General features: G+C 72.1%; 6 protein-coding genes across 9 annotated transcripts in view; 4 read left to right on the top strand and 2 right to left on the bottom strand.

The window, feature by feature from the left end:
* Nucleotides 1–1,163: 1,163 nt before the first annotated feature.
* Nucleotides 1,164–6,404, top strand: LOC125180665 (rho-related BTB domain-containing protein 2-like). Of its 2 annotated transcripts, none has more exons than XM_048052071.2 (9): nucleotides 1,164–1,442; nucleotides 1,552–1,655; nucleotides 2,770–2,955; nucleotides 3,046–3,968; nucleotides 4,303–4,421; nucleotides 4,657–4,807; nucleotides 5,028–5,116; nucleotides 5,227–5,332; nucleotides 5,413–6,404. In XM_048052071.2, exons 1-9 carry the CDS (start codon nucleotides 1,251–1,253, stop codon nucleotides 5,580–5,582), a joined length of 2,040 nt encoding a protein of 679 aa, XP_047908028.2. In that variant the 5' UTR covers nucleotides 1,164–1,250; the 3' UTR covers nucleotides 5,583–6,404. The 2 variants fall into 2 exon arrangements, with proteins under 2 accessions (XP_047908028.2, XP_047908029.2); XM_048052072.2 differs by having other exon boundaries at nucleotides 5,033–5,116; nucleotides 5,413–5,577.
* Nucleotides 6,405–6,459: 55 nt separating this feature from the next.
* Nucleotides 6,460–12,954, bottom strand: WDR54 (WD repeat domain 54). Its single transcript, XM_066996983.1, has 9 exons — nucleotides 12,674–12,954; nucleotides 12,103–12,165; nucleotides 11,856–11,922; nucleotides 11,443–11,499; nucleotides 11,004–11,131; nucleotides 9,090–9,190; nucleotides 8,744–8,906; nucleotides 8,507–8,581; nucleotides 6,460–8,049 (listed from the first exon to the last, which is right to left on the bottom strand). The coding sequence occupies exons 1-9, from the start codon at nucleotides 12,896–12,898 to the stop codon at nucleotides 7,918–7,920; spliced, it is 1,011 nt and encodes a 336-aa protein (XP_066853084.1). The 5' UTR covers nucleotides 12,899–12,954; the 3' UTR covers nucleotides 6,460–7,917.
* On the top strand, nucleotides 12,942–16,539 carry C4H2orf81 (chromosome 4 C2orf81 homolog). Of its 2 annotated transcripts, XM_066996982.1 has the most exons (4): nucleotides 12,942–13,064; nucleotides 13,733–13,960; nucleotides 14,137–14,349; nucleotides 14,820–16,539. In XM_066996982.1, exons 2-4 carry the CDS (start codon nucleotides 13,736–13,738, stop codon nucleotides 15,681–15,683), a joined length of 1,302 nt encoding a protein of 433 aa, XP_066853083.1. In that variant the 5' UTR covers nucleotides 12,942–13,064; nucleotides 13,733–13,735; the 3' UTR covers nucleotides 15,684–16,539. The 2 variants fall into 2 exon arrangements, with proteins under 2 accessions (XP_066853083.1, XP_066853082.1); XM_066996981.1 differs by lacking the exon at nucleotides 12,942–13,064 and having other exon boundaries at nucleotides 13,304–13,960.
* Nucleotides 16,540–17,392: 853 nt separating this feature from the next.
* LOC106043201 (retinol dehydrogenase 12) lies at nucleotides 17,393–20,680 on the top strand. 2 transcript variants are annotated; one of them, XM_048052055.2, is made up of 6 exons: nucleotides 17,393–18,077; nucleotides 18,957–19,196; nucleotides 19,273–19,362; nucleotides 19,431–19,619; nucleotides 19,983–20,089; nucleotides 20,197–20,680. In XM_048052055.2, exons 1-6 carry the CDS (start codon nucleotides 17,921–17,923, stop codon nucleotides 20,389–20,391), a joined length of 978 nt encoding a protein of 325 aa, XP_047908012.2. In that variant the 5' UTR covers nucleotides 17,393–17,920; the 3' UTR covers nucleotides 20,392–20,680. The 2 variants fall into 2 exon arrangements, with proteins under 2 accessions (XP_047908012.2, XP_066853085.1); XM_066996984.1 differs by lacking the exon at nucleotides 19,273–19,362.
* LOC125180661 (uncharacterized) lies at nucleotides 20,609–23,830 on the bottom strand. Its single transcript, XM_066996980.1, has 4 exons — nucleotides 23,687–23,830; nucleotides 22,578–22,735; nucleotides 22,301–22,467; nucleotides 20,609–21,958 (listed from the first exon to the last, which is right to left on the bottom strand). The coding sequence occupies exons 2-4, from the start codon at nucleotides 22,726–22,728 to the stop codon at nucleotides 20,672–20,674; spliced, it is 1,605 nt and encodes a 534-aa protein (XP_066853081.1). The 5' UTR covers nucleotides 22,729–22,735; nucleotides 23,687–23,830; the 3' UTR covers nucleotides 20,609–20,671.
* An 87-nt stretch (nucleotides 23,831–23,917) lies between these two features.
* DCTN1 (dynactin subunit 1) overlaps nucleotides 23,918–27,618 on the top strand; it is a 68,903-nt gene continuing 65,202 nt past the window's right edge. Inside the window, exons 1-2 of the mRNA XM_066996971.1 lie at nucleotides 23,918–24,071; nucleotides 27,176–27,320. The gene's annotated coding sequence lies outside the window, so the exon portion shown is untranslated. The remainder of the gene's footprint in view (nucleotides 24,072–27,175; nucleotides 27,321–27,618) is intronic.

Below are 27,618 nucleotides of genomic sequence, written 5' to 3' on the forward strand. Positions count from 1 at the left end.
TCCCCGGCCGCAGCGGCCACCGACGCCCTGGGCCACCGGCTCACCGCGGCCCCCAGTCCCGGGGGGACAGCCCCGAGCTGCAGGGGACCCGCAGGAGGAGGCCGGGGACAGGGAGAGCCCCGGCGCTGGGGGGGACCGGGCGGCAGGGAGCGGTGTGCCCGCAGGGCCCCGTGCGGCACCGGCACCCCGAGGCGCTGGGGCAGCAGCGCTGCGGGCACCGCGGGGCTGCGGCGGCGGTTTGGAACGGTGCTGGGGGCGTGGGGACAGCGGGACAGCGGGCAGCCCTGGAGGCCCACGGTGTCACTGGGGTCACTGGTTTGTACTGGAGCGTGCTGGTGGTGCTGCGACCGCTGGTGTCCCTGGGGTCCCGCTGTGCCAGGCGTGTGCTGGCTGCGCTGGGCCACTGGCACTGCTGGTGCCACTGGAGTCACTAGTGCCACTGGTGTCACTGGTGCCACTGGTACTACTGGTGCTACTGGAGTCACTGGTGCCACTGGTGTCACTGGTGCCACCGGTGCTGCTGGTGCCACTGGAATCACTGGTGTCACTGGTGCTACTGGTGCCACTGGTGCCACCGGTGCTGCTGGTGCCACTGGAATCACTGGTGTCACTGGTGCTACTGGTGCCACTGGTGCTGCTGGTGCCACTGGTGCTGCTGGTGCCTGGTGCCACTGGTGCCACTGGTGCCACTGGTGCCACTGCTGTCCCTTTCACCGCCGGTGCCCCTCGCGGCCCCGCTGTCGCTCCGTGCCCCCGCCGCTCCCGGTGTCTCCGCCGTCCCCCCCGTCGACGCTCGGCGGGTGGGCGTGGCGGGGGGCGTGGCTTCCCGCAGGACCAGCCCACGCGGGGGGCGGGGCTTCCTACGCGACCCCGCCCACCGGGGGCGTGGCGCCGCCGGCCGCGAGGAGCGCGGGGGCAGGGGGGCGGTCACGTGGGCGCGGCGCCCCCTGGCGGCGCTCCTTTGTCCGCGCGCGGGCGGGGCCGCGGCGGGGCGGGCGCGGATTGGCGGGGGGGGGGCGAGGGGGCGGGGCCGGGCGGGGCGGGGCGGGCGCGGGTTGGCGGCGGGCGCGGGGCGTGGCCGGCGGGGCGGGGCTCGGCGCGGCGGAGCGGGCGCGGATTGGCTGCGGGGCGGGGCGGGGCGGGGCGGGGCGGGGCGGGGCGGGGCGGGCGGGGTAACGGGCCCGGGCGGCGGCGGCGGCGGCGCGGGATGGGCGGGGGGCGGCGCGGGGCGCGGCGCTGAGCGGGGCCCCATGGACCTGGACGTGGACTACGAGCGGCCCAACGTCGAGACCATCAAGTGCGTGGTGGTGGGCGACAACGCCGTGGGCAAGACGCGCCTCATCTGCGCCCGCGCCTGCAACGCCACGCTCAGCCAGTACCAGCTGCTGGCCACGCACGTGCCCACCGTGTGGGCCATCGACCAGTACCGCGTCTGCCAGGAGGTGCGGGGGGGGGCGCCGGGCGGGGGCGGCCCCGGCCCCGGGGGGAGCCCCCCGTCACCGGGGGGGGCCCGCCCCGACCGCGGGGAGCCCCTGACCGCCGCCCCCGCAGGTGCTGGAGCGCTCCCGGGACGTGGTGGACGAGGTGAGCGTGTCGCTGCGGCTCTGGGACACCTTCGGGGACCACCACAAGGACCGGCGCTTCGCCTACGGCAGGTGGGGGCGGCGCGGGGGGGGCACGGCCCCGGAACCGAGCCCGGCGGCGGGCGGGGGGCGCCGAGCCCGAGGGACCCCCGGGCGCCACCCGCGGCCGGGCGGGACTCGGGGGGGCCGGGAGAGGTCTGACACCCCCCGGCCCGCCCCACCCCCCCCCGTCCGGTGTCCGGTTGCAGCCCCGGGGGCACCGTGACCCCAGGGCCCGGGCAGGCACCGGTGCCAGGGGCAGCTCTGGGTGCTCGCGGCGTCCCTGGCGGGCAGCGGCACCACCGGGGGGCTGCGGGGTATTTGGGACACACGGGGCCCCGCCGCACCCGGGGCTGCACGGCCCTGGTGTCCCGGGGCCGGACCCGGGGATCCCCTGCCGTGGCCGAGAGCACGCACTGAGCCCCGGTGCCGTGCGGCTGAGCCCGTCCTGGCACCGGGAGATGCCCCGTGGCCGTGGCTGTGGCTGAGCGGGTGACAGCCCCCGCCCCCCCGTGCCCCCCCCCCGTGCCAAGTGACTGGTCTGTAAACAACCCCTTCCCCGTGGCCTCTGGCACGTCCAGGCTCTTATCGCCCCGCCACACCGCGCCAGCTTGGCTTGGCGTGCTCTGATCACCCCCCCGTGTGGCTGGGGGGGCAGGGACACCCGGTGGGAATGGGGGCACCCCTGGGTGAGGGGACACAGCCTGGGGTGCCCAGAGCGCACCCAGCGCCACCACCCTGCCGCCCCCTTCCCCGCGGGGCAGCGGGTGCTGGCTGAGCTGCGGCTCCCGTGCTGGCCGGGGGCCCGGGGGGGCGGGAGGACGGCGTCTATCTTGGTCCCCGGCACGGGCCCAGCTCCAAACACGGCTCCTGGTCACGTCTCAGAAGGCACGGACTAAAAACAAACCCGGCCTGGCGGCCACGCGGCTGCTCCTAGCCACCCTGGTCCCTTCCCACAGGGGTCCGGCCCCACACTGGGCACGGGACGCAGCTCGGGTCCCCTGCGCCCGCTCTGGCCCTGTCCCGGCTGCTGTTGGTGGGCATCTCCCTGCAGCCGCTGGTGCACGTGGCGCCTGCGGGTTGTGCCGGGGCAGGGCTGTGCTGACCCCCTTCCTCCTCCTCCTCCTCTTCCCCTTCCTCGCCGCAGGTCGGATGTGGTCGTGCTCTGCTTCTCGCTGGCCAACCCCAACTCCCTGCGCCACGTGAAGACCATGTGGTACCCCGAGATCAAGCACTTCTGCCCGCGGACGCCCATCATCCTGGTGGGCTGCCAGCTGGACCTGCGCTACGCCGACCTGGAGGCCGTCAACCGCGCCCGGCGCCCCCTGGCCAAGTGAGGCTGCGCCCGGTGGGTGGGTGGGTGGGTGGGGGGTCGGGGGCCGGGACCCCCGCGCGGTGACACGGCCCCGCTCTGCACCCCCAGGCCCATCAAGCCCACGGACATCCTGCCCCCGGAGCGGGGCCACGAGGTGGCCAAGGAGCTGGGCGTGCCCTACTACGAGACCAGCGTGGTGGCCCAGTTCGGCATCAAGGACGTCTTCGACAACGCCATCCGGGCCGCCCTCATCTCCCGCCGGCACCTGCAGTTCTGGAAGTCCCACCTGAAGAAGATGCAGCGGCCGCTGCTGCAGGCCCCCTTCCTGCCCCCTAAGCCCCCGCCGCCCGTCATCCACATCCCCGACCCGCCGGCCAGCCGCGGCTGGGGCCCCGCCGCCCTCTTCTGCACCCCGCTCTGCGCCGACGTTGTCTTCCAGCTGCAGGGTGGCCAGCAGGTCTTCGCCCACCGCGTCTACCTGGCCACCTCCTGCTCCAAGTTCTACGACCTCTTCACCCTGGAGGGGCCGCGGGGGGCGGCCAAGGAGCCGGCCGCCCGCGCCCGCAGCCTGGACGGGGAGCGGGGGGCGCTGGGCGAGGGGGCGCGCGCCCCACTGCGGACCTCGCAGAGCGACGATGCCCTGCGGCCGGCGGCGGGGGACGGCGCGGTGCCCGGCGCCCGCGACCTCTCGGCATGGGGCCGCGGCTTCGTCAGCATGCGCTGGGAGCTGGTGGCGGACCCGGTGGCGGGGCGGGAGAAGCGGATGACGGTGGTGTGCATGGACCGGCTGGTGCAGGCGGAGCCCTTCCGCGCCGTGCTGGAGTACCTCTACACCGGGCGGCTGGACCAGGCCCGCGGGGACCTCATGCAGGTGGCCACCATCGCCGAGCTGCTGGAGGTCTTCGACCTGCGCATGATGGTGGCCAACGTGCTCAACAAGGAGAGTTTCATGAACCAGGAGATCACCAAGGCCTTCCACGTCCGCCGTGCCAACCGCATCAAGGAGTGCCTGGGGAGGGGGGTCTTCGCAGGTACAGGGGGTGAGGGGTGGCGGTGCCCTGCTGGGGACATCACACGGGCTCCCTCCCCTCCAGCTGGGTCATTTGGCTCCCGCTGGGCTGTGCATGGACCCGGGCTCCCGGCCACCCTGGGCGCTGCCCCTCCACCGGGGCCACGCTGGGCTGCGCTCCCAGAGCCCTCATCCCCTCCCCGCGCCATCCCCAGCACCTGCGTGGCTGTGCTGCGGTCCCTGTGCTGGGCTGGCCGCGGTATGTGGGGCTGGTGTCTTGGCACCAGCTGTGGCGTGGGACCGGGATGGCCGAGGGGCGCCTGCCCCGTGCTGAACCTGACCCTGTGCCGCCCCAGACGTGGTTTTCCGCGTGGACGACGGGACCGTGCCGGCGCACAAGCCCCTGCTGATTGCCGGCTGCGACTGGATGATGGCCATGTTCCGGGGGGCTTTCCGGGAGAGCTACGCTGCCGAGGTGAGGGCACGGGGATGGCGGTGGGGGTGACCTCCAGGCCCCTGGGAGGATCGGCTGTCGTGGGGCTGCGGCTGTGCTGGCACGGGGCACGTGGGGCCCAGCTGCGCCCATGGTGTCCCCGTGCTCAGCCCTGGCTGCGGCGGGGGCAGGCGATGCCAGTGGCGGGGCAGGGTCTGTCCTTGCTGCAGCGCCCACCCCGCCGCCAGAGACCGGCCCCCAAGCCCCTGTCCCACAGGTCTCCCTGCCGGGCACCAACTGCGCCTGCCTGCGCGCCGTCCTCGACTTCCTCTACACCGGCGTCTTCACCCCCACGCCCGACCTGGACGCCATGGAGCTCCTCATCCTCACCAACCGCCTCTGCCTGCCCCGGCTGCAGGCGCTCACAGGTGAGCCCCCCCGGTGCCCGCGCTGACGCCAGCTGCCAATACGATTACGGAGCCGCGGGGCCGGGGATCGATGCGGCCCCGGGGTGTCATTAGCGGGGTCCTTATGTAAGAGCCGGACGAGCCCGGCGTAACCCCAGCGCCGGGCCGGGCGCGTCATGTCCCTGGTGCGCATGGCTGCCCCGCGTCCCCCGGCGCTCACGGCCCCTCTCCCTGCCCCCAGAGCAGTACGCCGTGGACGAGCTGCTCCGAGCCTTCATGCAGCAGGTGGAGATCGACGAGCAGGTGATCATCTACCTGGAGATGACGCAGGTACGCGGGGATGGGGGGCACAGGGTGGGGGCTGCTCCGGGACACGAAGCCCCAGGGTGGGCTCCGGGCTGTGAATCCCCAGCCCTGGCTCCCCCCACCCCTGCCTGCAGTTCCACAACGCCCGGCAGCTGGCCGCCTGGTGCCTGCACTACATCTGCACCAACTACAACAGCGTCTGCCGCCGCTTCCCCCGGGAGATGAAGTTCATGTCCCCAGGTAGGCTGCCGGGGGCCGGGCAGGGTTGGCCCCAGCCGTGCCGGGGCCGGCCGTGCCGTGACACACCGCCGTCCCCGCAGAGAACCAGGCCCACTTTGAGCGGCACCGCTGGCCGCCGGTGTGGTACCTGAAGGAGGAGGACCTGTACCTGCGCTCCAAGAAGGAGCGGGAGCGCGAGGAGCAGCTGCAGCGCAAGCAGCACACCCGCAGCAAGTGGTGCTTCTGGCGCCCCTCGCCCCACGTCTCCTGAAGCGAGGGGCACGGCCGTGACGCACCCCCGGGGCAGGGGGCACGGCCGCGCCCCGGCTGGCACAGGCCCTGCGGTGCTGGGCGGGGGGCTCCCCTCCCTGCCTCCCCCCCACCCCGGGGCTGCGGCCGCTGCGGGCCCTGGGGGCCGCTGCCTGTTTACACCCCCGTCCCCAGGCTGGTTTACAGGCGCTCGCTGCCACCGCCGCTCTGGTTTACGGCCCGAATCCCCCCCCCCCGCCGCCGCCTCGCGGTGCCTTTCCCTGGGGCGGCGGCGTGCCAAGCCGGGCAGGGCCCCCCCCCACCCCGGCCAGCGCTGGTGCTACCTCTGACCGAGCAGTATTGTGGGGCTGGGGGCTCTGCCGGCCCCCTCCCCTGCCAGGGCCCGCGGGAGGGTGCTGGCTCCCCCGGGCTGGGGCTCCCCAGCCGGGCTCTCTGGTGCTGTATTTTCCCCCCTTCCTCTGCCTCAGCAGAGGTGGGGGCCAAGCTGTGAGCGGGGCACAGGGCGGGAGGGCAGAGGGGCCGCGGGGGCTGCACGTGCCACAGGAGCTGCCCCTGCCCGCGGAGGGCGTCCCGGCTCACCCCGGTCATCTCTGTGCCTTGGACACGTCCCGGGGGGGCCGACGTCCCCGTCCCGGTGTCCCTGCGCTGCACAACCCTTTGTACACTTTTCTACTCCGCTCGCCCCGACCCAGCACAACCTCCCGGGCGCCTGCGCCCGCCTCAAGGGCTCTTTGTACCTACGCCTTCCCAACCACTGTGAGTGGGGCGCCGCGCTTCGCCGCGCCGACTGTTTTAACCTTTAATAAAGCCTTTTGTAACGGGACGGGGCTCCGGCTCCTGCGCGGCAGGGTCCCACAGCAAGGAGCGACACGGGGGGGCTCGGTTCAGGTGCGTTTATTGTGGGTGAGGTACAGTGCAGTGGGGCTGGGGGGACAGGGCAGGGTGCGGAGTCCTGACCTGTAGCCGGGGGGGGGGGCAGCACATGGGGGTACAGCATGAGCGGGGGGGGTACAGCGGGGGGGTGTGCGGTGCCTGGGCTCAGAGGTGCTGGGAAAGGGGCACGATGGGGGCCAGGGGCTGTGGCTCACAGCTGGGGGCAAAGCGGTGCGTGGGCAGCGGGCCCCCTGCCCGCAGCGTGCCTCTCGCCCCCGCGCAGCAGCAGGGGCTGGGGCCGCCTTTCCCAGGGCCGTGCCGGACCCTGCTGCTGCCGGGAGCTGCAGGAAGCTCCTGCGGGGCCGAGCCGGATCCGGGAGCTGCGGGAAGCTCCTTCCCTGCCTGCTGAGGACGGGGCCTGCCCCGGGCAGAGCCCCCCCGCACGTGGGGCCCCGCTGCCCCGCAGGGCCCTGGGAACAGCAGCCAGCAGCGAGAGGGACTGGGATATGGACAAGGACCAGGGGGACAGCGACCGCTGGGACAGGGCCGAGCCCTGCCCTGGACGCAGAGGGGGAAGCAGCGGGAGCACGGGGGGAGCCCCAGCACGGCTCATGCCCCCCTTCCAGCACCCCCTGTCTGGGGCCGGGGCAGAGCCAGCAGGGCACAGGGCCCCGGGCTGAGATGGGGAGCTGGAGCACAAGGACAGCCTGCTGGCACGCAGCGCCACGGCTCTGCTCGGTGACCTAGCAGTCTGTCCCTGGGGCGCTCAGCTGGCCTGGAAGAGCACAGTGCAGCCGCCTCTGCTTTTTCCAGCCCAGGAGCGCAGCTGTGGCCCCGCACATCTGCCTGCCAGCCGCCGAGCGTGCGGTCCCGCTGGGACGCGGCCGTGCCCAGGGCTGCTGGCAGGGTGCGGAGGCTCCTCGCCCCAGCCCGTAAGCACGCTGCCCCGAGGCAAGGCGGCCCACGCTGCAGCGCCCGTGGGTGCGGCCCCCCAGGAGGGAGCGGCTCCCGCAGCCCTCCCGGCCGGAGCAGCGTGCAGGGCAGGTTTGCCCTGGATCCTCTCCCGTTTGAAGCAGAGGTGCCGCGGGGAAGAGGGGAGCCGGTTCTGCTCCTCCCCAGGACTGCCGCTACCAGAGCCTGCGGCGAGGCAGCCGCTGCTCAGACACGTCACCTCTGCTGCCTCCTCCCCTCCCGGGAGGGCTCAGGAGGGGGCGAGGGGCAAGGGGGCAGCTTTTGGCTCAGGGACCCACAGCCCCGTACACCTGGGTCCCACTGAGCCAGAGCAGCTCCAAAGCCCCGTTCCCCGTGCACGGCCATGCCCCGCTGAGGGCAGGTTTGCTTTGGGAGTGACAGGATCCCACTTCAGCTCCGCCTCTGCGCTGATTTCCAGCCCAGTGGGGTACGGCGCTGGGCCGGAGGGGTGCCTGGTGACCTGGCTCGGGACAGAGGGCGCAGCTCGCGGCCTACACCTGGCTGTAGCGGAAGATCTCGCTGAGGTCGTAGCCGGTCACGGCAAAGGAGCAGCCCTCGGGGTCGCAGAAGCGGGCGCCGCAGATCTGGGTGTCGGTCACACACTCGGCGTGGCAGTGCTCGATCTGCAGCGGGAAGAGGAGCCAGCATGAGCGGCACATGAAGTAAGTGCAACCGGCACAGCCGCAGGCCCAGCAAGCTGCCTTAGATCCACGCCTTCCCGTAGGAGCATCGCCTCCGAGCAACGGGCAGGCAGGGGAGTGCTGCCACACCACGGGGATGCGGCCAGCGCTCCCCAGTTCAGGGGCACAAGAACCTTTCCTTTCTTGCAGCTCCACCGCTCGAGGGCAGGACTCAGGATCACGCCCAGGGGGAAGAGCGCTGGGCCCCCACGCAGCAGCTCGGGCTGGGCCCAGAGGGCTTCCACCGCTCAGCTCCGCAGCCCCCCAGCGGTAGCAGCACCCCGCGGGAGGCTGTGCGACCCAGCAGCACCGACCCGCGGTCCCAGCGGGCCAGCGACAGCTCGCAGGGACCCACCCCGGCTCCAGGTTCCCTGCCGAGTGTCCGTGCCTCAGGACTCACCTCGACATCGTCGGTGTCTGGGTTCCTGCTGAGCTTCCAGACGTGAACGAAGGAGTCCTCGGCACCCGAGAGCAGCTGCGAAGGGGAGCAGCAGCGAGGCCGTGGGGACCGGGACACCAGAGGGGTGCAGCGCAGCGTGCTGGTGCTGAGCAGCCCCTGCCCGGCTCCGGGCCCGTGGGTCCCGCACGCAGAAGGCACAGCGGGCCGGGTGCCCGCTGTGGGCAGCTTACCCCTTACCTTTCCCGTCAGCGGCGCCAGGTCCAGGGCGTAGATCCAGCGAGCGTGAGCGTTGACCTCGGCGCGCAGGACGCCCGTCGCTGCCTCGTACAGCCGAATCTGCCCGTTGCCGTAGCCAGCAGCGACGACCCCATTCCAGAGCTTCACGGAGGAGCAGGTGCAGCTGGGCACAAGGGCACGCGTCACCTCCTCCCCTCCCGGCTGCACACCCGCACGCTGGGGCCGGGGGTCCCCTCCTGTCCCGGCCCAGCACCCTCCCAGTCCCACACAAGAGCCGGGAAGGGTCCGGCCGGGGATGTTTGGTACCACCTCGCTGTCGGGATCCTGCCGTGCCGCTCCGGCTTACCCGAAGGCTGGGATCTTGTTGAGCAAGGTGAACTCCTCCCCAGAGCTCCAGATGCAGAGGGTCCCCGCGTCGTCGGCAGTCACCAGGTCCCCAGCCCCCTCCTGCAGGAGGGACGTGGGGTCAGCAGTGCCCCAGCACCTGCAGAGGCTGCTCGCGGCCCCAGGCACCGAGCTGCCGCGCACCAGAGCCAGAGCCTGCAGCAGGACAGGCTTAAAGTTTAACTGCCCCCAGAAACTGCTGACATTCTGCGAACGAGGAAGGCTGAGCTGTGATCGTACACGGGCATTTCAGTTTAAACATGTCAGTGTTTGGCAATGCTAATTACACACGGGATAAATTTGTGAGAGCAATCACTACATCTCCTCCCTCTGCTTTCGAGTCACAACAGACCTCACCTCGACACGCATCTCGGATTGCATGTGCAAAGCACCATCCCTGCTTGCTAGAAAGCCTTTCGAACAAACCACGGAGCAAAGTCTGAGCGCAGCGAGCTGGAGAAGCCAGCCAGAGACAGATGAGAGACCAGCTTTCACATAAACAAGCTCCATATCCAGGCTAATTGGGAACCAGTTCTAAGCAATTAATTGTTCAAGGGAGTCCCAAGCGCAGAGAAAGTTAAATGTACCTAATTAGAGAAAGTGTTTGAAAGTGTCCTCGTTGGGAAGCATGCAGCCAGTAATGAGGAAGCCAATTAGTGGATCTGCAGAAATGTCAACCAGAACGAACTGAACTGGAGGAAGCCCCATCCTGACTCCAGACCGCTCTGTAATCAGGTGGAGTTATTTCACGTGGCAGGAGAAAGGTCACCACGGCATCGGTGGCAGCTCGGACAAGACACCTCCGTCCATTCGGCAAATTTAGTGAGGGGAAACAGACTTCTGGCCTCAGACGCCTCCTGCACCCGGCCCTGGGTGCGGAGCTCTCAGCCCCGTGCGGGCGCTGCCCTCGGCCTCCCCACCTGCCCTGCTCCTGGGGAGCAGAACCGCGGCCCCGCAGCGGCAGCTCGGCGCCTGGGCTTGCTGCGGGGGTAGGGGCGTGACAGGGCTGCGCCCCCCGTGCTGCCCTGGGGAGGGCACGCTGGCAGCCTGAGTTCAGTGTGTGTTTATTCAGGGCTGGTTTTGCTCGTTTGCTCGTGTAGCAGACCGGCCTTTGGCTTCAATAGCAGCTGTGTGCTCTGGCACGCACCCTGCTGCATCACAGGATATTCTCTGGCAATTAGTCACACGCCCACAGTCACCCTTCTTGCGGGAGGGCCTCAGCTCCTCATCTCTGTCAGGACGGTTCTGCCTCTGCACAGTTTGTCTTCTGAGAATCTGGGTGACCAGGACCTGAGGCTCGGTCAGCTAAGGAACGGGGAGATGGAGGAGCTGAAAAGGCAGGAACTGGCTGAACACCGATGGCCCAGCGGGACAGCTGGTGGGGTGGCTGCTCCCAGCTGTCTGAGCAGCGGAGGGAAGAGCTCTGAAATGCCAGCCTGCAAACGCGGCGTTTTAAACTGCTCTCGATGGCAGTCTGCTTACGCTGCACGCCACGCTGAGCCAGCCGGGCGGCTGGTTACGGGCTGCAGCAGGGGCTGAGGGCGCCCCAAGCCAGAGCTTCACCCAGACCTGTCCTGACCTCCCCTAACAGCAGAGACCCCCCGGTGCCACAGCAGTCTCGGGAGCCAACGTCCTCGGTGCAGGAGGGGAGGTGAGAGCTGCCTGCTGCCCTGCACCGCAGGGGGAGGCCGCCTTGGCCGCACCACGGCCTGCATGCGGCAGGGATTGGGCTGGCCGTGGTGCCACACACCAGGAAAGGCCCCAGGCAGCCCCCACGCCGAGGGGTGGCTGGAGCCCCCACCGCCCCCTCCCACAGCCGGGGCCCCTTGCAGCACCTCTGGCCCCGGGCAGTTTGCCCCGGTGGCCACGCACGTACCGGAGCCTGGCCCAGCTCCGCCGCGATGTCGGTGATGGCGTCGCGGTGCTCCTCCAGGACCTCGCTCACCGTCACGTTCGTCCCTTTGTGGGGGATGTCGAACACCAGCACTGTCCCAGAGGACGTCCCTGTGGGGGGACCGGACGTGTCAGCAGGACGCGTCCCACGGCCGAGCCCCCAGCTCCCGCCGTGCCTGCAGCCGCGCTCCGCTCTGCCCCCGACCCTCTGCCTGCGTGAGGCTGCTCCCGAGGGAGAACGTTGTGCAGACCGACCCCTCTGCCGGGCACAGCCGCCCCACGCACCAGCTCCCTACGAGAGCCGCAGCGTGAGCGCAGCCCTTCAGCTGATCCTACGTCGCCAGGTTCCACCCGGGGCCACGAAGGCCGCCCGGCATGGCCCTGCCTTCCCTTCCTCCCTCTCGCTGCCACGCTTCACTCACCCACGCAGATGAAGCGTTCTCCAGCTGCAGCGATCCCTCGGGCAAACACGGCTTGTGCTGGAAGGAACCAAGAGCTGGCTGCAGCCTGTGGCAGCCCACAGGAGCGCCCGGTTGAGTTTCATCCACAGTCCTGCAGTTGCCACAGGGCCCCCCGAGCCCCTCCCTCCAGCCTTCCTAGGCCCACATGAAGCCTGCACAGAGGGGTCAGGATGGTGCAAAACTTCCAGACCCTTCTACTAACCTGCCATGCAGCACCGGCCTGGCTCAGCCCTGCCTGGACGTGGGAGCGGCGCTGCTGGGGTCCCAGGCCGGCAGGAACTAGGCTGCCCAACAGGAATGCCCGATCCCACCCTGCCAGGGGCAGCACGGGGGGATCCGGGAGCCCCTTGCAGTGCTCCCACTGCGGCACTTACCCGGCGGGTGCTCTGTGATGTCCAGCGCGTGCCAATAAACCATGACGGAGCCATCCGACTCATACATCTGGGAAGAGAAAAAGCAGCGGGGTGAGAGCTGGCCGCCGGGAACGCTGCTCCCGCAGCCTGCTCACCCCCCGCCCACGTGAGCTCCCGGGAGCAGCGCGCGCTGGAGCCTGGCTGGAGCCCGGCTGCCTTCGGGCCGCCCTCCCAGCCCCTGGCTGCCGTGCGCAGGGGGCCGCCTCACCTGGATGCCTTTCTGCGAGGTCAGCACCAGCAGCACGCGGGCCGGCAGCACGCACCAGGCGGCCTGGAAGGAAACGCAGCTGGGGGGGGCTGGGGCTGGGGGCAGGAGCCCTCGCCCCCTCCCCAAAGGGGGGACCACCGGCAGCCGCCCGCACACACGCGGGCTGCGGGGCTGGGCTCGCGTGGGCCTCAGCGACCCCCCAGGCTCACGCAGAGCTCTCCAGGAGGCTCCTTCCCTCCCGCCGCCTCCTCCCGGTACCGGGGGCGCTGCGGGTGCTGCCCGCGCCGCGGCCGGGACGGCCCCCCCCCGGCACGGCCCTGCCTCCGCCCGCACAGCGCAGGGCCCGCGGGGCCTGCCCGGGCCGGGCACCGGGCGGCGGGGGAGCGGTAAGGCCCGGGCACAGCGGGGAGCGCCGCCCGCCTCGGGGTGCCGGGAGGGGAACGGGGAACGGGCACCGGGACCGGGACCGGCACCGAGACAGCGCCGCGGCAGGCGCCGGGCGGCCCCGGGACCGGGGCCGGGGCCGCGGGGACCGCGACCGGCGACCGCGGCCGGGCCCTGTCGGCCCCACCTGCGTGACGGCGGCGGCGGCGGCGGCCGGGCCCCCCGGCGGGGCGCGCAGCTGGCGCTGGGAGGCGCCCAGCCCGTCGGCGGCGGCGCTGAGCACGCTGGCGGCGGGGCCGCGCACGGCGCAGAAGCAGGCGAGCTGCCGGTGCGGCAGGCGCAGCACGCTCAGGTTGTTGTACAGCGCCGAGCTGCCGCCGCCCAGCTGCAGGCTCCGGCCCCGCCGGTACATCCCGGCCGCGCCGCGCCCGCCCCGCGCCGCCTCAGCCCCGCGCCGCCGCCGCTGCCATGGAGACGGCGGCGCCGCGCGATGACGTCACGCGCGGGCAGCGCGGCACCGGCGCGCCTCGGGGCGGGGCCGGCGTCGCCGCGGAGACCGGGCCGGCGGGGAGCGGGGGGTACGGGGGGTACGGGGGGGGCGCCGGGGGGGTACGGGGGGCTCCGGGGCACGGGCACGGCTGGGGAGCGGGGGCTGGGGGCTGGAGTACGGGGGGTGCGCTCGGTGGGGGGCGGTGGGGTGAGGCGGGGGCACCGGGAGCGGCTGGGGGTACTGGGGAGGGGTACTGGGGGGCACCTGGGAGCGGCTGAGGGGAGCACCTGGGAGCGGCTGGTGGTACTGGGAAGGGCTGGGGGCACCGGGAGGGGCTGGGGGCACCGGGAGGGGCTGGGGGCACTGGGAGAGTGCTGGCAGGTACTGGGATGGGCTGAGAGGCACTGGGAAGAGCTGGGTGGCACTGGGAGGAGCTGAGGGCACTGGGAGTAGTTGGGGGTACTGGGATGTGCTGGGGGCACCGGGAAGGGCTCGGGGCACTGGGAGGAACTGGGAGGCACACTGGAAGGAGCTGGGGGCACTGGGATGTGCTGGGGTATATTGGGAGGAGCTGAGAGCACTGGGATTTGCTGGGGGCACTGGGAGGAGCTGGGAGCACTGGGGAGTGTGGCGGGTGCAGGGGGTGCCGGGCCAGGGGGTGCCGGGCGGCAGCAGGGAGCCCCCAGCCCTGCCGGGCTCCTCCTGGGCGCCGCGGGCAGGCCTGGCCACAAGGGTGGCGGCTGTGTCCCCGTCCAGAGCATGGCCTCCCGCGAGCGAGCGGCCGCCTCCAGGCTGCGCGGGGACAAGTCCCGGCCCCCCACGGCCGCCGCCGTCCCCACGGACGTTGTCCCCGGGCGCCTGAGCGAGGCGCAGTGGCTGGCGCTGGTCGCGGCTGAGGAGGGGGACGGGGATGTGGGGGACGTCCTGGCGGAGCTGCTGGGCCGCGTGATGGAGGAGTGCTTCCGCGTCTACCTGGCTCGGCAGGTGGGCAGCGCCCGCACCGCCTGCGGGACGCCGCGGCCGCCGTCCCCGTGGGCCCCCTGCCCGCCGTGCTCGGTGGCCGCGGGGCCGGGGGCTGCCAGGCCTCGCCGCGTGAGCCCCGCTCCCGGCTGCCCTTTGCCGTCCGCACCGGGCACCGAGGCGGGTCCTGTGCTCGGCAGCGCGTGCCCTTCACCGTGAGCCAGGCGAGGGACGCCGTGCTGCAGGTCGCCGCGTGGCGCTTCCTGGCGCGGGACGAGGGGGACGCGGAGCTGCGGGGGGACGGCGCCTGGCAGGAGGACGAGGAGCCCGCGCCCTGCGCCATCGACACCTGGGCTCAGGGCTCGGTTCCCGTCCTGCAGGAGCATCCGTCCCCGCGCCCGGGGGACAGAGAGGTGACAGCCCCCAGACCCTTCCTGCGCCCCGAACACCCCGGATTTTCCTTCCTCCTGTTCGTGGGGCCTGAGGGGGGGAGTCTGGCTGGCTGGGGCTGACCCCAGGGGTCCTCACAGCTGTGGCCACGTCTGGGTGAGGGGCAGGAGGGGCTCTGGGTGCTTGCTCAGGGCATCGCTCGGGTGTTGCTGGGACAGTTCCCACCACCGCGTCCCCCGTGTGATGCCACAGGGCTGCAGGGGTGATGAGGGGCCGGTGCCTGCGGCAGCTCCGGTGCAGCCTGAGCAGCCCCTGCTGCACCCTTGGCAGCGCCGGCGTGGGGGCAGCCCTCAGACCCAGCCCAGGCTGAGCGCACACCGTGACCCACCCCAAACATCCCCAGCTTTGCCCTTTCCTGGGCAGGTGCCACACGTGGGTGCCGTGGCTGGGGCTGTGCCGCCCTGCCCCAACGCCGCCCCTGTGCCCTGGCCAGGTCTCCAGCACCGACACCGTCCTGTCTGAGGCCGAGTGCGCCTCCTCAGCACCCCGCAGCGTGCCAGCACCTTCCCACACGCCTCTGCCTCAGGACGGGGAGCTCACCGCTCCCCAGCCACCCAGGGGAAGATCCAGCAGCTCCCATGGCCCAGCACCACGACCAGCCCCACTCAGCCCCGCCGCGGCACAGCCCCGCCGCCAGCCCCGGCACCAGCCCAGGCCCTCGCCCGGCCTCGAGAGCCCGAAGCCCCTGGCACAGAGGGAGGCTGGCGGCGCGGCGGAGGACGGCGGGGACGGACTGCTGCTGCCTCTCTCCTGCAGACCCCTGGTGAAGATCCAGACAGGGAGGCCCGCGCGCAGCAAGGCGAGGGCGTGCGATCAGCCCGGCACCACGCTGGGAACCTCCCGGCTGGACCCCGCCAGGCGCTGGATCCGGCCCCAGGTGGAGGTGCTGGACCCGGGCGAGGAGGCCAAGCGGCAGCCGTGTCCCCCCGCCGCCCGCCGGCACAGCCGGGAGCCTCGGAGCCCCGCCGTGCGGTGTGAGGGGCCGGGCAGCTCGCTGCCCCCCCTGGGGCTGGCAGCTGCGGGGGGAGCACGGCTCCTGCCGCCCGCCCCGGGGGCCCGGCAGCCCAGCAGCCCCCAGCCCCCAGAGCTGGGCTCCTTGCTGGGTGCCGTCCGGCTGGCCCCCGGCGTCACCATCAGGCGCGGTGATGGCGAGAGACATGGGCTCTGCCTCCCTGCTCGCCATGACGAGGAGGAGGAGGAGATGGGGGAGGCCAGGCGGGACCTGAGGCCCCTCCGCCCCACCGTGCCCTTCCCCACTGTCGCGGTGAGCCAGGTCACCGGCTATGGCCCGCATTGAATGCAGCACCCATCCGACACCTCCCAGGCTGTGGGTCAGTGTGTGGCGCGCGGGGACCTCCCTCTGCTCGGGGCCAGCCCCGTCCCCATCCCTGCCCCCATCCAGGCGTGTCCCGCACAGACCCGTGGGCACTGTGGGTGCCGACCCCCTGCTCCCCTCTGTAGGCTCTGTGTGACCCGGGGCTGCTTCTGGCAGCCCCTTCCTAACCCAGCGCCTCCAACACCGCTCCCTCCCCTCCTCTCCTGGGCATTTCTCAGCAGCCGCCGGGTCCGGCACCGCGGGCTCCCGGTGTCCTGATGCACCGTGTCTGTGCTCGCCCCGGGCACGAGGCACTGCCTTGTGCCAGGCTGGGTGCCCGCGCCCCCGCTGCACCCCGTCCTCGCGCACCGGGCAGCCGCAGGCTGGGAGGGCAGAGCTGGGGCACAGCCCTCGGCACCGGAGGTGATCCACGGGGCACGGGCTGGGGAACCGGCACCGTCAGCTCCCTGCGGGCCGCCGGCCCCGTGCCCACCAGCCCCCTCGCCCTGCCTGAGCTCAGGTGCTGCGCCGCGTGCTTGGGGTGCGGGCTCGTCCTGTGGGGTTGCTCCCTTGTCTCAGCCGCCCGTTCCCGACTCCCCGGTGCCCGTGGCTGTACCGAGGTCGCTGCTGCGAGCGTGCGTGGGCTCCTGTGCCCCCAGGGCCTGCCCTTTGCTGTCACAGGGGGCAGTGCCGTGGCCTGGGGCTGGCAAACTTCCACCCAACCGGCCGAGTGCCACCGATGGATGCAGCACGGGGTGAGGCTGGGCTCTTCACAAGCTCTGGGAAACAAAACAAATAAATAAACTCAAGGTGCTCCCGTAGCGCCTGGGAAGCAGCACTCGGCAGCGATCATTTATCACGCCAGCAGGCTGCTTTTTAGCTCGGCTGGGGGACCGAGCCACCACGGGGCTGGCTCTGACAGCTCTCCGGCTGCACGAGTGCCCCAGTTTCGCTAAAAAGAACCATTTCTGGGCTGTGGCCGTCTGACGATGCTCAGGGGTGGCTCAGCTGGGGCCGGGGATCAGCACCGGGGAAATGCCCGGTGTGGGCAGGGAGCAGCGGCAGAGCGGGGCCAGTGATGCTCATCCAGCGCCGGATGCTTCGTGTTGCTTGTGCCCGGGGGAGCTGGATGCATTCCCCGGGGAGTACCGCCGGTGCTGCTGCCGATGGAACGGCCAGGAGGGGCCGGCCGGGAGCGTGCCCGGGGGAAGAGCCGTGCCCGTCCCCAAACTGCCCCCGGGGGAGCCCCCCCAGCAGGGTCCCGGCACACCCTGGCTGGTGGCTGAGCGTGTCCCCGCCTGGTGGGACGGGGACCTCGGGGCTGTCCGGACCCAGCCAGCCCTCGTGCCACTGCTGGCCCCGGGGCTCACGGAGGGGCTCCCAGCCACGTGGGCGAGCAGCCCCGGGAGCCACGCGGGCTGCAGCGTGCCCAGCCTGGCCTCCTGCCCCCTTGTTAGCATCCACGAAGGCACATAATCCACAAAGCGATTATATGAAGGTGCTTTTATTAGGCGCCGGAAGTCCAAATCTAACTTCACCTGATTTGTTCACTCAGTTCTCTTTTATCTCCTAAAATATGCATTAAGTTTCACAACACGTCTGTGCATATTCATTTCCTAGCTCCGCCTAGCCCCGCTTCGTATGCTAATTATCAGTCCTTCTGCGCTTGCGTATCACTCTCTGGTGGTCGTCCGGGTGGTCGTCGGGCTGAAGTAAGATGTCTTCATCAGAGTTGAACTTTTTAACCTTTCCTTCTCACGCATGCTCTCTGAGCCCTCGGTCTCAGTCCAAACCGCAAGGGTGGTTTGATCCAGTTCCCGGGCTCTGAGGGGCCCCAGTTATCTAGGTGTCTTGCAAATTGGGCATTCTTTTAGTCCCCGTTACTCCTCATCAGGAACCGGTGCATTCTCCCCTGCTATCCTTGCACATATATTTTGTATCTTCCAAGCGCAGCCCCGGCACAGTACATCACAAATGTAACACATACGAAGCAATAATCATTGCATAAATGTAGATGTTATCTTCTATTACCAACACCCTCTGCTGCTTCCTGGAGCAAGCCGCAGGTTCCTGCTGGCTGTCCTGGCTCGGGGGGCAGGGGGGGACCACGGCGTGCCAGGTGCAGGGCTGGACGAAGGTCCTCAGCTGGACTCTGTCCCCCATGCAGAGCTCGGTGCCCCGGACGCACCCTTTCCCTGAGCCAGCCCCTGTCCCCCGCCATGGAGCTGCCGAGCGCCTGCAGCCACCCGGGCTGGTCCGTGCTGGCGCTGGGCCTGGGGCTGCTGCTCTGGGCCAGGAGGAGACGAGGCTGGGACCCACGCAGGTGCCCCACCGACCTGACGGGCAAGACGGTTATTGTCACCGGAGCCAACAGCGGTGAGACGGCGCTGGTGGCGTGGGGGGGCCACAGTGCTGCAGAGGCTGGGGCGCGGGGACGCAGGACGTCAGGATGCCATGCGGGGGGCCGGGGAGATGCAGGACAGGGGCGCAGGGCTGTGGGACCCCGCGTGGCCATGGGGCTTGGCTGCCGGGAGACCCCCCTCTCCAGCTGCCGGACTTGCTCCGGTGGCACAAATGGCCCCAGGAGAGGCTGGCAGCTGGTCCCCAGGGTGTGCACGTTGTGCCCCCGGTGCCTCCGCACCCTGCACCATGCTCACTGCCGGCCGCGTGCCTGGGGACCTGGTGCCCACCGGCATCCTCTGCGTGGGAGCCACTCTGCCTCGCCAGGCTCTGGGCGGCCCCTGCGCCTGGACTCTGTCCCCGCTGGGTTAATGACTGACAGCCAAGGCCAGCACAGTGCCGCCTGTCCCAGCAGGCCACCACGCCGCCAGCCGCCCCCCGCACTGCCTCGCCCCTAGGCTGCTCCCCCCCGGCCCCCTCTGCACGGCACAGGGCTGCCACAGGGCCACGTGTGGGCTCGGTGACCACGTCTGTGCTGCGTGCTCCAGGCGAGCCCCGAGCGAGCCGCGGCGATCTGCCACCCTTGGCTCCTTCCCGCACCGTCCTGCCCCATCCCCATCCCGCTCAGTCCCCCCGCCCTGCACTGCCTGCGGCCCAGGGCTGCCGGCCCCATTTCGGCCCCGCGCTGATGCCCCCTGCTCCAGGGCTGTGGTGCCCGCAGTTCAGCACCGGGCTCCTGGCAGCACCTGAGCCGCCTGGCACGGGCCCTGGAGGCGGCGGGCACAGACCCTCGGGGCTCCCCTCGCCACAGGGCCCAGGCGGGGACCAGCCCGGCGCCCGCTCCGTGTCCTGCAGGGATCGGCAAGTGCGTGGCCCTGGACCTGGCCCGCAGGAACGCCCGCACCATCCTGGCGTGCCGGAGCCGGGAGCGGGGCCAGGCGGCGGTGGAGGAGATCCGTGCGGCCACGGGCAACCCCGCGGTGCTGCTGCGCCTGCTGGACACCAGCTCGCTGGCCTCTGTGCGCGCCTTTGCCCAGGCCGTCCTGCGGGAGGAGAAGCGGCTGGACGTGCTGGTGAACAACGCCGGCCTCACCGGTACGCACCGCAGCCCCGCTCCCCGTCCTGCCCCGGGGGGCGACGCCTGCCCCACGGCTCCCCGCGCCTCCCGCAGGGCTGCCCCTCACCATCACGCCGGAGGGGCTGGAGCAGACCTTCGCCACCAACTACCTGGGCCCGTTCCTGCTCACCAACCTGCTGCTGGGTGAGCGCGGGGGCTGCCGGGGCTGGGGGTGGCTGGGGGCCGCCCCGCTCACCCCCGGCTCCGCGCAGACCTGCTGAAGGCGTCGGCACCCGCCCGCATCGTCAACGTCTCGTCCTTCCGGCACGGCGTGGGCACCGCCGACGTCCGCTACCTCACCGGGCAGGCGCAGCCCGGCGGCTACGACCCCATCTACAACAGCACCAAGCTGATGAACGTCCTGTTCACGGCCGAGCTGGCGCAGCGCCTGGAGGGCACAGGTGGGTGCCGTGCCCGGCTGTGCCGCGCCGTTCTGCTTGGCCTCAGGCTCCCGGGGGTGGCTGCGCCTCAGGGCCGCCCGCCCGTCCCCCCCACACCGCGCTGCTGTGCCGCGCCCCAGGAGCCGCACAGGGGGCTGAGGGGGCTCAGCCCTCTAGAAACACCCCAGGACCCCCGCATCCCCCGTGGGTGGGAGAGCTGGGCTCAGGGACGGGGCCCTTCCTTCTGCCCCGGGAGGGTGCAGGGGCCCAGCCCCTCTTTCCCAGGGCCATCCCGCCACCTCTGCCCGCGCTCGGGTCCCTGCTTGGGCACGGTGGCAGCTGCCCGGTACCGGCGGAGCAGGTGCTGATGGTGCCGCCGGGCAGGGGTGACCGCCAACAGCGTGAACCCCGGTGTGGTGAGCACCAGAATCATGCGGCACTTCAGCTGGGCGATGCGCACCCTCTTCCTCCTCCTCCGCCCCTTCATCAAGGTGAGCGCAGGCACCGGGGGGCTGAGCGGGAGCTGCCCCGCAGCTCAGGGGCGCTGGGCTGGACAGGGGCAGCAGGGCCCCCTCCTCACCCGTCCCTCCCCCGGCAGTCGGCAGAGCAGGGCGCCGTCAGCACCATTTACTGTGCTGTCTCAGAGGAGGTCTCGGGCATCACAGGCAAGTACTTTGGCAGCGACTGCGGGCTTGCGCTGCCCTCCGCAGCTGCCCGCGACACCGGCCTGGCTCGCAAGCTCTGGGAGGAGTCGGAGCGGCTGACGGGGCTGCCGGCGGGCCCCCAGCACTGAGCCGGTGCTGCTGGGGGGGCCCTGGGCTGCCGAGCCGCCTGGCACCCCCTGAGCTGCAGCCAGCACCGGGGTGCGGGACGCTTCCCCAGCTCCAGCGGTGGCACCACCGCAACGCGCGGCTGAGCTCCCCCAGCCCCTTCCCCAGCGGGGCACGGGGAGCGCAGCTGCGCTGGGACGGGGCAGAGGTGTCATCAGTGGCCACGGGCAGTCGCAGCACTCGCAGTGCAACTCCTTTATTAAAGACCTCTGTACGGCCAGACCCGCTCTCCGGGCTGGGCGCCTACTCCCAGGTGATGTCCAGGTCCAGTCGCTGCTTGCGCACCGCCTGCAGGAAGCCGTCGTAGTCCCGGCGGTAGATGTCGCGGCAGCGGGACAGGTCCAGGCGGCACAGGCAGCCGTCGGAGGCCAGCAGCAGCTGCACAGTCTGGCTGGACACCTGGCTCTCGACCAGCGAGAGCTCCCGCAGCTCCAGCAGGGGCGGCCCCGGGGCCGCCAGCACCGTTTCAAACACCGAGTCCAGCGAGAAGGGGATGCCGAGCAGGGAGAGGCTCTGCAGGCGCGGCGAGCGGCACAGCAGCGAGGCCAGCGTGGCACGCAGCACCAGCCCGTGCGGGACTGGCAACGGGCTGGCGGTGCCGGCCAGGGACAGGGAGAAGCGCTGGAGCCGGGGGAAGGCGTGGGGTAGCAGGCCGGTGTCCCAGCGGGGGGGCTCGTCGGGGGGCTCCTCGTCGGGGCGGGCGCCCGGTGGGGCCTGCAGCTCGGTGCTGAAGGCCCGCAGGTTGGGGCAGCTGCAGAGCAGGGCGCCCAGGGAGAGCTCGTCCTCGTAGCAGAAGCCGTGCAGCGCGAGGCTCTGCAGCTGCGGGCCCAGGCTGCGCGCCAGCGGCAGCACCTCGCCCAGCGCCCGGCCCCGCGGCCCCGCGCAGGACAGGCTGAGCCGCGCCAGGCGGCCCCAGCGCAGCGCGTCCCAGCCGGCCGCTGCGCCGTCCCCCAGCCACACGCCGACCTCCTCGGCCTCGGGGCAGGTGGCGCAGGCGGTGCCGAGGACGGGCTCCTCCACCTCCTCCAGCTGCCGCAGCGGCAGGGTGAGCCGCGAGCCGTTCCGCCGCTGCGCCAGCAGCTCCTGCAGCGAGGGGAAGCCGTCGGCATCCCCGCCGCCGCCCAGCTGCTGCGCGTGGAGGAGGCAGAGCGCGTCCGGCACGGCGCTGTGCGCCAGGACCTCCAGGCACGGCAGGGCCAGCAGCAGGAAGGCCAGCGCCGCCACCATGCCGCCGTCCCCCGCCGGCTCGAGGCCGCGGGCCAGGAGGACGCGGAGCGCGGGGCAGCAGAGGGCCCGCTCCAGCGGGTCGTAGGCCAGGTGCCGCAGGGCGCGCGGCGACACCTTCTTGCAGCGGGACACGTCCAGCTCCCGCAGGCGCCGGCAGCAGGAGCCCACGGCCGAGAGCACCTGGACGTTGGCCTGCGTCTCCGCCAGCCCCAGGCGGCTCAGCAGCGGCAGCTCCTCCACCAGGTCCACCAGCACGTCCGCCGACAGCCGGCTGCAGCCGTGCAGGTCCAGGGCGCTCAGGCTCTGCCGCCGACAGACGGAGCCTCCTCAGCAGGGCACGGGGCTCAGGGGGGACCCCACACCCTGCTGCCGGACAGCCCTGCGCCCTACTACCGGGCAGCCCCCCTGGCTGGCTCACGGGGGCTGCAGCACCCAGCCCGTGCCCCCAGCAAGGCGGGTAGTCTCGCACCCAGCCTCAGACAGGGCAGCGTCAGCCCCACGGCATCGGCTGCGGGAGATGTGGGGCACGGAGCCAGGGCCGGGAGGGAGGGACCCAGAGCCCCCCGCTCCCTCCCTGAGCCCCCGCACCCAGACCCCTGTGCTGAGCCCCACGGAGGGCGATCACCCCCCGCCCTGCCCGCTCACCTTGCAGCGCACGGTGACGAGCTGGCCGATGGCGTTGCTGACGAGGCTGGGGCAGGAGCGCAGGCTCAGCTCCTGGAGGTGTGGCACCAGCAGCAGGTGGAGCGCAGCTCGCGTCAGGCGCCGGCTCTCGCCCAGCAGCCGGATGAGGTCCTGCACCAGGCTGCCGGCTGCGGGGGGCGTCGGGGGGGTCAGGGAGCGGGGCCCCGGCACCGCTCGCCCTTCCTCCTCCTCGCCCCCCACTCGCCCTCCCTCCTCCTCGCCCCCCGCCGCGGCTCACCCAGGTCGTTGAAGGGGCCCATGATGTAGCGGAACTGGTACTCGTCCAGGTAGTTCTCGCTGTAGTCCTTCACCCACACGCTCTGCATGTGCTGCGCCAGGCTCTGCAGGCAGAGGCTGCCCAGCGCCGGCACCGGCTTCCTCCTGGGCATCTGGCTGCTGGGGGGGAGCTGGTGGTCAGGCGCTGCCCCCGGGCTGCCCGCCCCCAGCGGGCACCAGGGCTTCCTGGGCCCGAGCTTATTTTGGGCGGGTTTTAGCTGTTTCTGCACGGTTGTTTAAGGAAACTGCTGCCCAGGAGCGTGCTGTCGCACCGGCCTGGCTGCGCGGCTGCTGCCTGCTGGGCTCGGCGAGCCGCGCTGCGTGGGCACCGCTGGCGCCTGGGGCTCGGTGCGGTGGCGCGGTTTAACCGGGAATAAACCGCACCAGGACCAGGAGCCGCCAGCAGCGCAGCCGCGGGCAGCCTGCGCGAGAGGTGACAGCGGCGAGGGACGCGCGGAGACCCCGAGCGGCAGCCAAGGGGTGCCCAGGGCTCACGGCCGCGCGCCCTCCCGGCAGGCGGCCCGGGCACCGGGGGCGAGCAGCACGGCAGGGGGCAGGAAGCTGCGGTGGGAGCGTTACCGGCGGCGCCACCGGGGGCTGGCACAGCCGCGGGCGGGCAGCGGGCAGCGGGGGGGTGCTGACAGCGCCCACGGCGGCCGGGCTGGCGGCGCGCTGCGGGCCCGGTACGGCGCGGGGGGACCCCCGGAGAGCCGGGAGCCGGGCGGGGCGGGGGCGGGGGGGGCCGGCGGGGGCCGCCTGCGGGTCACCGGGCAGCGGGGCGGGGGGGGGGGCCGGGCCGTGCTGCCGCCGGACACAGCCCGGCACCGGGCACCGGCCGCCCCCCGGGGCCGAGCGGACACCGAGCTCCTTCCGCGGGGGGACGGCGCGGTCCCGGCCCCGGTCCCGGGACCCGACCTCGGCGGAGCCGCGCGGGGCCCAGGGCCCGGGGGGGGCCCCAGGGGAGCGGCCCCGCTGCTGCCACCGGGGCCGGGCCGGGCCGCGGGGGGGCTCAGCCCGGGGCCGGGGGGGGCGGGGGACCGGCCTGGGCCGCCCCCACCCCACGGCACTTACCGGCGGCGCTCCCCGTCCCGTCCCGTCCCTTCCCGCTTCCTGCTCCCGCCCGGCCCCGCCCCCCACCCCACGGCCGCGCCCTGCCCCGCCCGGCCCGGCCGGACCCGGTGTGCCCCCCCCGCCCCCGCCACGGAGCGCCCCGGCGCCCGGCCGGCTTCACCCCGCGCACTGCGCCTGCGCGCGGCCTCAGGTCCCTTCCGCCCTTCGCTCCCCGCCGGGCTGCCCCGCGCCGCGCCTGACGGCCCGCTACGCTGCCGGCCGCGGGGCCCTGCGGAGCGGCGTGGCGGCGGGCAGCCCCGGGGGGGCCTGGCGGGGGCCTGGCGGCAGGGCGGTGCCGTCGGCTGCCGAGGGCGGGCGCGGGGCGCGGCGGTGGCGGCGACGGCAGGTACCGGGCGGGGGGAGGGGCGGCACCGGGACCCCCGGGCGGGCGGGGGCGGGGGAGGAGCCCCGGGGAGGAGCCCCCCAGCCCCCCCCCAGGCCCCCCCCGGCCCCCCCGCGCGGGGTCCGGGCTGCGCCGAGCGCTCCGCCGGCGGCAGGGGGCGGCGGGGCCGGGCCGGGCCGGGCCGGAGGCGCCGCGGCCGTTACCGGCACCCCCATCACAGCCGCGGTACCGCGGGGGCGCCCCGTGAGCCGCGTCCCCACGGCCCCGGCCCCGTCCCCCCGGGCCTGCCGGGAGCCCTCCGCCGGGCCGGGCCGGGGCCCTCGGGGCCTTCCCCGGGTCGCCCCCGCAGCCCGGGCCGGTCCCGCCGGGCGCCGCGCGGGTCTCGCTGTGCGGCCTCGGCCGGTCCCGTCCCTTCTCCGCTCAGCTCCCGGGGGGGCAGGGGCCGCGCGCTGCTGCCCGGCGCCCCGGGGGCTCCGTGCCGGGTTAAAGGCGAGGCACCGCGACCCTCCTGGGAGCCGAGCGGGGCGGCAGCGAGCCGGCGGCCGGTTCTTCGCCGTTGCCACTCGGAATGGCCGGGGGGCTGCGGGAGCGGCGGTGCCGGGAGCAGAGGCTGTCCTTGTGACGGCCGTGCCGTACCGACGCCTGCTGAAGCCCCAGGTCCCAAGCAGGGCTCGCAGAAGCTGAACCGCGGGGGTGTTTGCTCCTGTTCCTGAGGAGCTCGCAGGGGTCTGTTTGCTTGTTTAAAAAATTTCTGACAATCACAGAACGGCAAGGACAAAACTTGGCAGTGAACGCGCAGGGGCTGTCGTAGCTGGCCAGGATTTTCCTGTCGGCGTAACGAGGAGCGTTGTGCCGGGTCTTTGGCCGGGTGGCGAGGGGACCCAGGGCCAGGGCGATGCCGCCCCGTGCCCGGGAGGCGGGGTGCTGCCCTCGGTACGGGGGGGCAGCTGCAGTTACGTGCCGCCGGGAGAAACGGGCTCCCCTTGGTCAGGAATTCCATAATTTGGCAAAGGAGCGAAGTTTGTTAAGGGTAATTGCATCCGACAGGGAAGTGAAGGCAGCCGTGTGGGCGCTGAAACGCGGCAGCTGCTTTCCCAGCACTTTGGTCAAAGTGTCCCGGAGGGAGCAGGAGCGACAAACAGCTGCGGCGGCTCCCAGCGCTGCGGCGGCGAGGCAGAGCGGGCGCGTCCCCGTCAGCTTTGGGGCGAGCAAAACCCGTGGCAGCTGCGGGAAGGAGCTGGGCTGTGAAATACCGAGCTGCGAAATAACCAGCGGGCGGCCGGCACTGACCTGCCCCAGCGAGCAGGGCGACGCGGCGGGGCTGCGGCATCCTGCGCTGCGGTGCTCGCTCCCCCGCGAGGTGCGGCGGCTGCGGTGCTGGCGGCCCGGCGTCGGCGGAGGAGCAAACGGCGGAACGCGGGCCGTGAGGGACGTGGAGCGCCGTCGGCTTCCAGCTCCCGGCGCGGCGCTGCCCGGCTTTGTTGCGGCGCTGCGCGGCTGCTGCTCGGCCGGGAAATGCTGCAGTTGTGCAGGGCGCAGGCTCGCAGCGCTCAGCGCCCGCGGGGTCCTAGTGCCGGGGGCTGGCTCTCGCTGCCACCGGGCTGGGCTGCCCCGTGGCCCCCCACGGCACGGTGCTGTGCCTGGCGGCAGCTGCCCCCCCTTCTCCGGGGCTCTGCACGCAGGCAGGGCTGCGTTTTGCCCCAGCGGTGCCGTGCAGCTCACCCACTTCTGTCAGCTGGCATAGGGACGGGCGAGGGGCCCCCAGAACCGTGCCCGGCTCGCTCCAACGCTTTCGCTGAGCGGAGTTCAGCGCCCGTCGTGGTGTCGCAGGGGCTGTGCCCAGCGAGGGCAGACCGGCTGTGGCAGCTCTCCGCCACGCTCCTGCCTGTCCCGCGAGCCTCTCTGCTGCTGTGGGGCGCTCGCAGTTACGATGACGCTTTTTGGCATCTGATGCTGTTGGCACGTGATGCAGGCTCAGGTGCTTTGTTCTGGGAGGCCAGCACCCGTACGGGAGGGTGTGTGGGGCCGGCCGGCGGGCACGTCGCTGCAGTCTGCAGGTGGCTCAGGACCTCCCTGCGCTGTGGGTGCGCAGGGACGGGGCGAGAGATGTCCCTAAAGGCCGCGGTCTGAATTAGGGTGAGGGCTGCAGGCCCCTGGAGAGCACAAAGGGTTCACGGGGCAGTGCGATGGCTGTTCTCGGTGCTGGATGTTATCCCACGTGAGGACCCCGGTGAGGTGCTTACCGGCCCCGCAGACTCTCTGTGACGGGGCTCGCACCGGAGGCTGCTGGGGGCGGGAGGTACGGCTGTACTGCTGTTGGCAGTGCTGGGGCAGGAGCTGGCACTGCGATCTGCTCTGGCTGTTGTGCCAGTTCGGGACAGAAATCTGCCTCCCCTGTGCTGCCGTGCCGCTGGGCAGCGGTGGGCTCATGGCTGAGAGCGGGGCTCAGAGCGGGCAGAGCGAGATCTCTGCGTGCCCGGGGCTAGAGCAGAAGGGACCCCAGGCGGCCTCTGGTCACCCGAGGGCCGTGCGTAGCTGAGAGTTCGTTAGGGAGTCCTGAACCCAGCAGGGCTGGCCTGGATTTGTACTGCCACGGTGAAGATAGACACCTGACGTGCCATCTCTAGGATTTCTTTTTCTCAGCAGGATTGCTGGCAGACTCAGGCACTTACGACTCAGAAAGCTGTGCTGAAGCAGCTTTGTGTGTGTGTGTATATAAATATGAGCACAGTAAGGTAACATCTTGCTCTTCCTAAATAAAAAGCAAGGAGTTTTCAGAAGGCCTGTGGGCTTCCTGCTGGGTTTGCCCAGAGCAGCTAGGCTCTTGGTGCTGGAGCTGCTCTGGGCTGGTTCTTGTCCCGACGTCAGCACGCGGGCTGCTGGCCTGGCCTCCCTGTGTGCTCCTTGGCCGCTGGGTGGTAGCTGTCCTCTGACGGGCGCCGTTACACGCAGCGGGGGCAGCTGCCGGATGGCTCCCGGGGCTCGGGGAGGCCTGGGAGGGGGTGTCCCGCAGCGGGGCCCGGCCCCCAGGGGACGGGGAGGGGCAGCCCCAGCCGATCCCTGAGGAGCGACGTGCGGGGTTTGTGACATTTTCCACTCTTTTGCAGGCGAAGGAAGATTGCCGCGAGCTCGGGCGAGGAGGACCCCGATGCGCGAATTATGCCCCATGCTGGTCTAGTTCAGCCTCCCGCGCCGATAAACGCCTCCTGAGTGGGATCCGCGAGCCAGCGCCCGGTCAGCTCTCACTTTGAGGTGCGTGTTACCACCCCGAAACGGGGCCGCGGCCCCGCGCCCTGCCCTGGTGCCCGGGCTGCTGGCGCCTGCCTGGCCCGGGCGCTCCGGGGTGCCCCGCTCCCTGCTGCCGGCCCCCCGAGAGGTGGGAAGGGGGCGTGCGGGCTGCCTGCTGCTGGCTGGCGGCGCTGGCGAAGGAACGAGCGCCGGGCGTCTGCCGGGGTGAGGGCTGGGCGCGAGGCCCCTCCGGCACGGCTGGGAGCAGGTGGTGCAGACGAGGGTGCCCCCCAAAATCGGGGGGCTGCGAGCCCCAGCCCCG

This window comes from Anser cygnoides, chromosome 4 (assembly GCF_040182565.1).
Source record: "Anser cygnoides isolate HZ-2024a breed goose chromosome 4, Taihu_goose_T2T_genome, whole genome shotgun sequence".
NCBI lineage: Eukaryota > Metazoa > Chordata > Aves > Anseriformes > Anatidae > Anser > Anser cygnoides.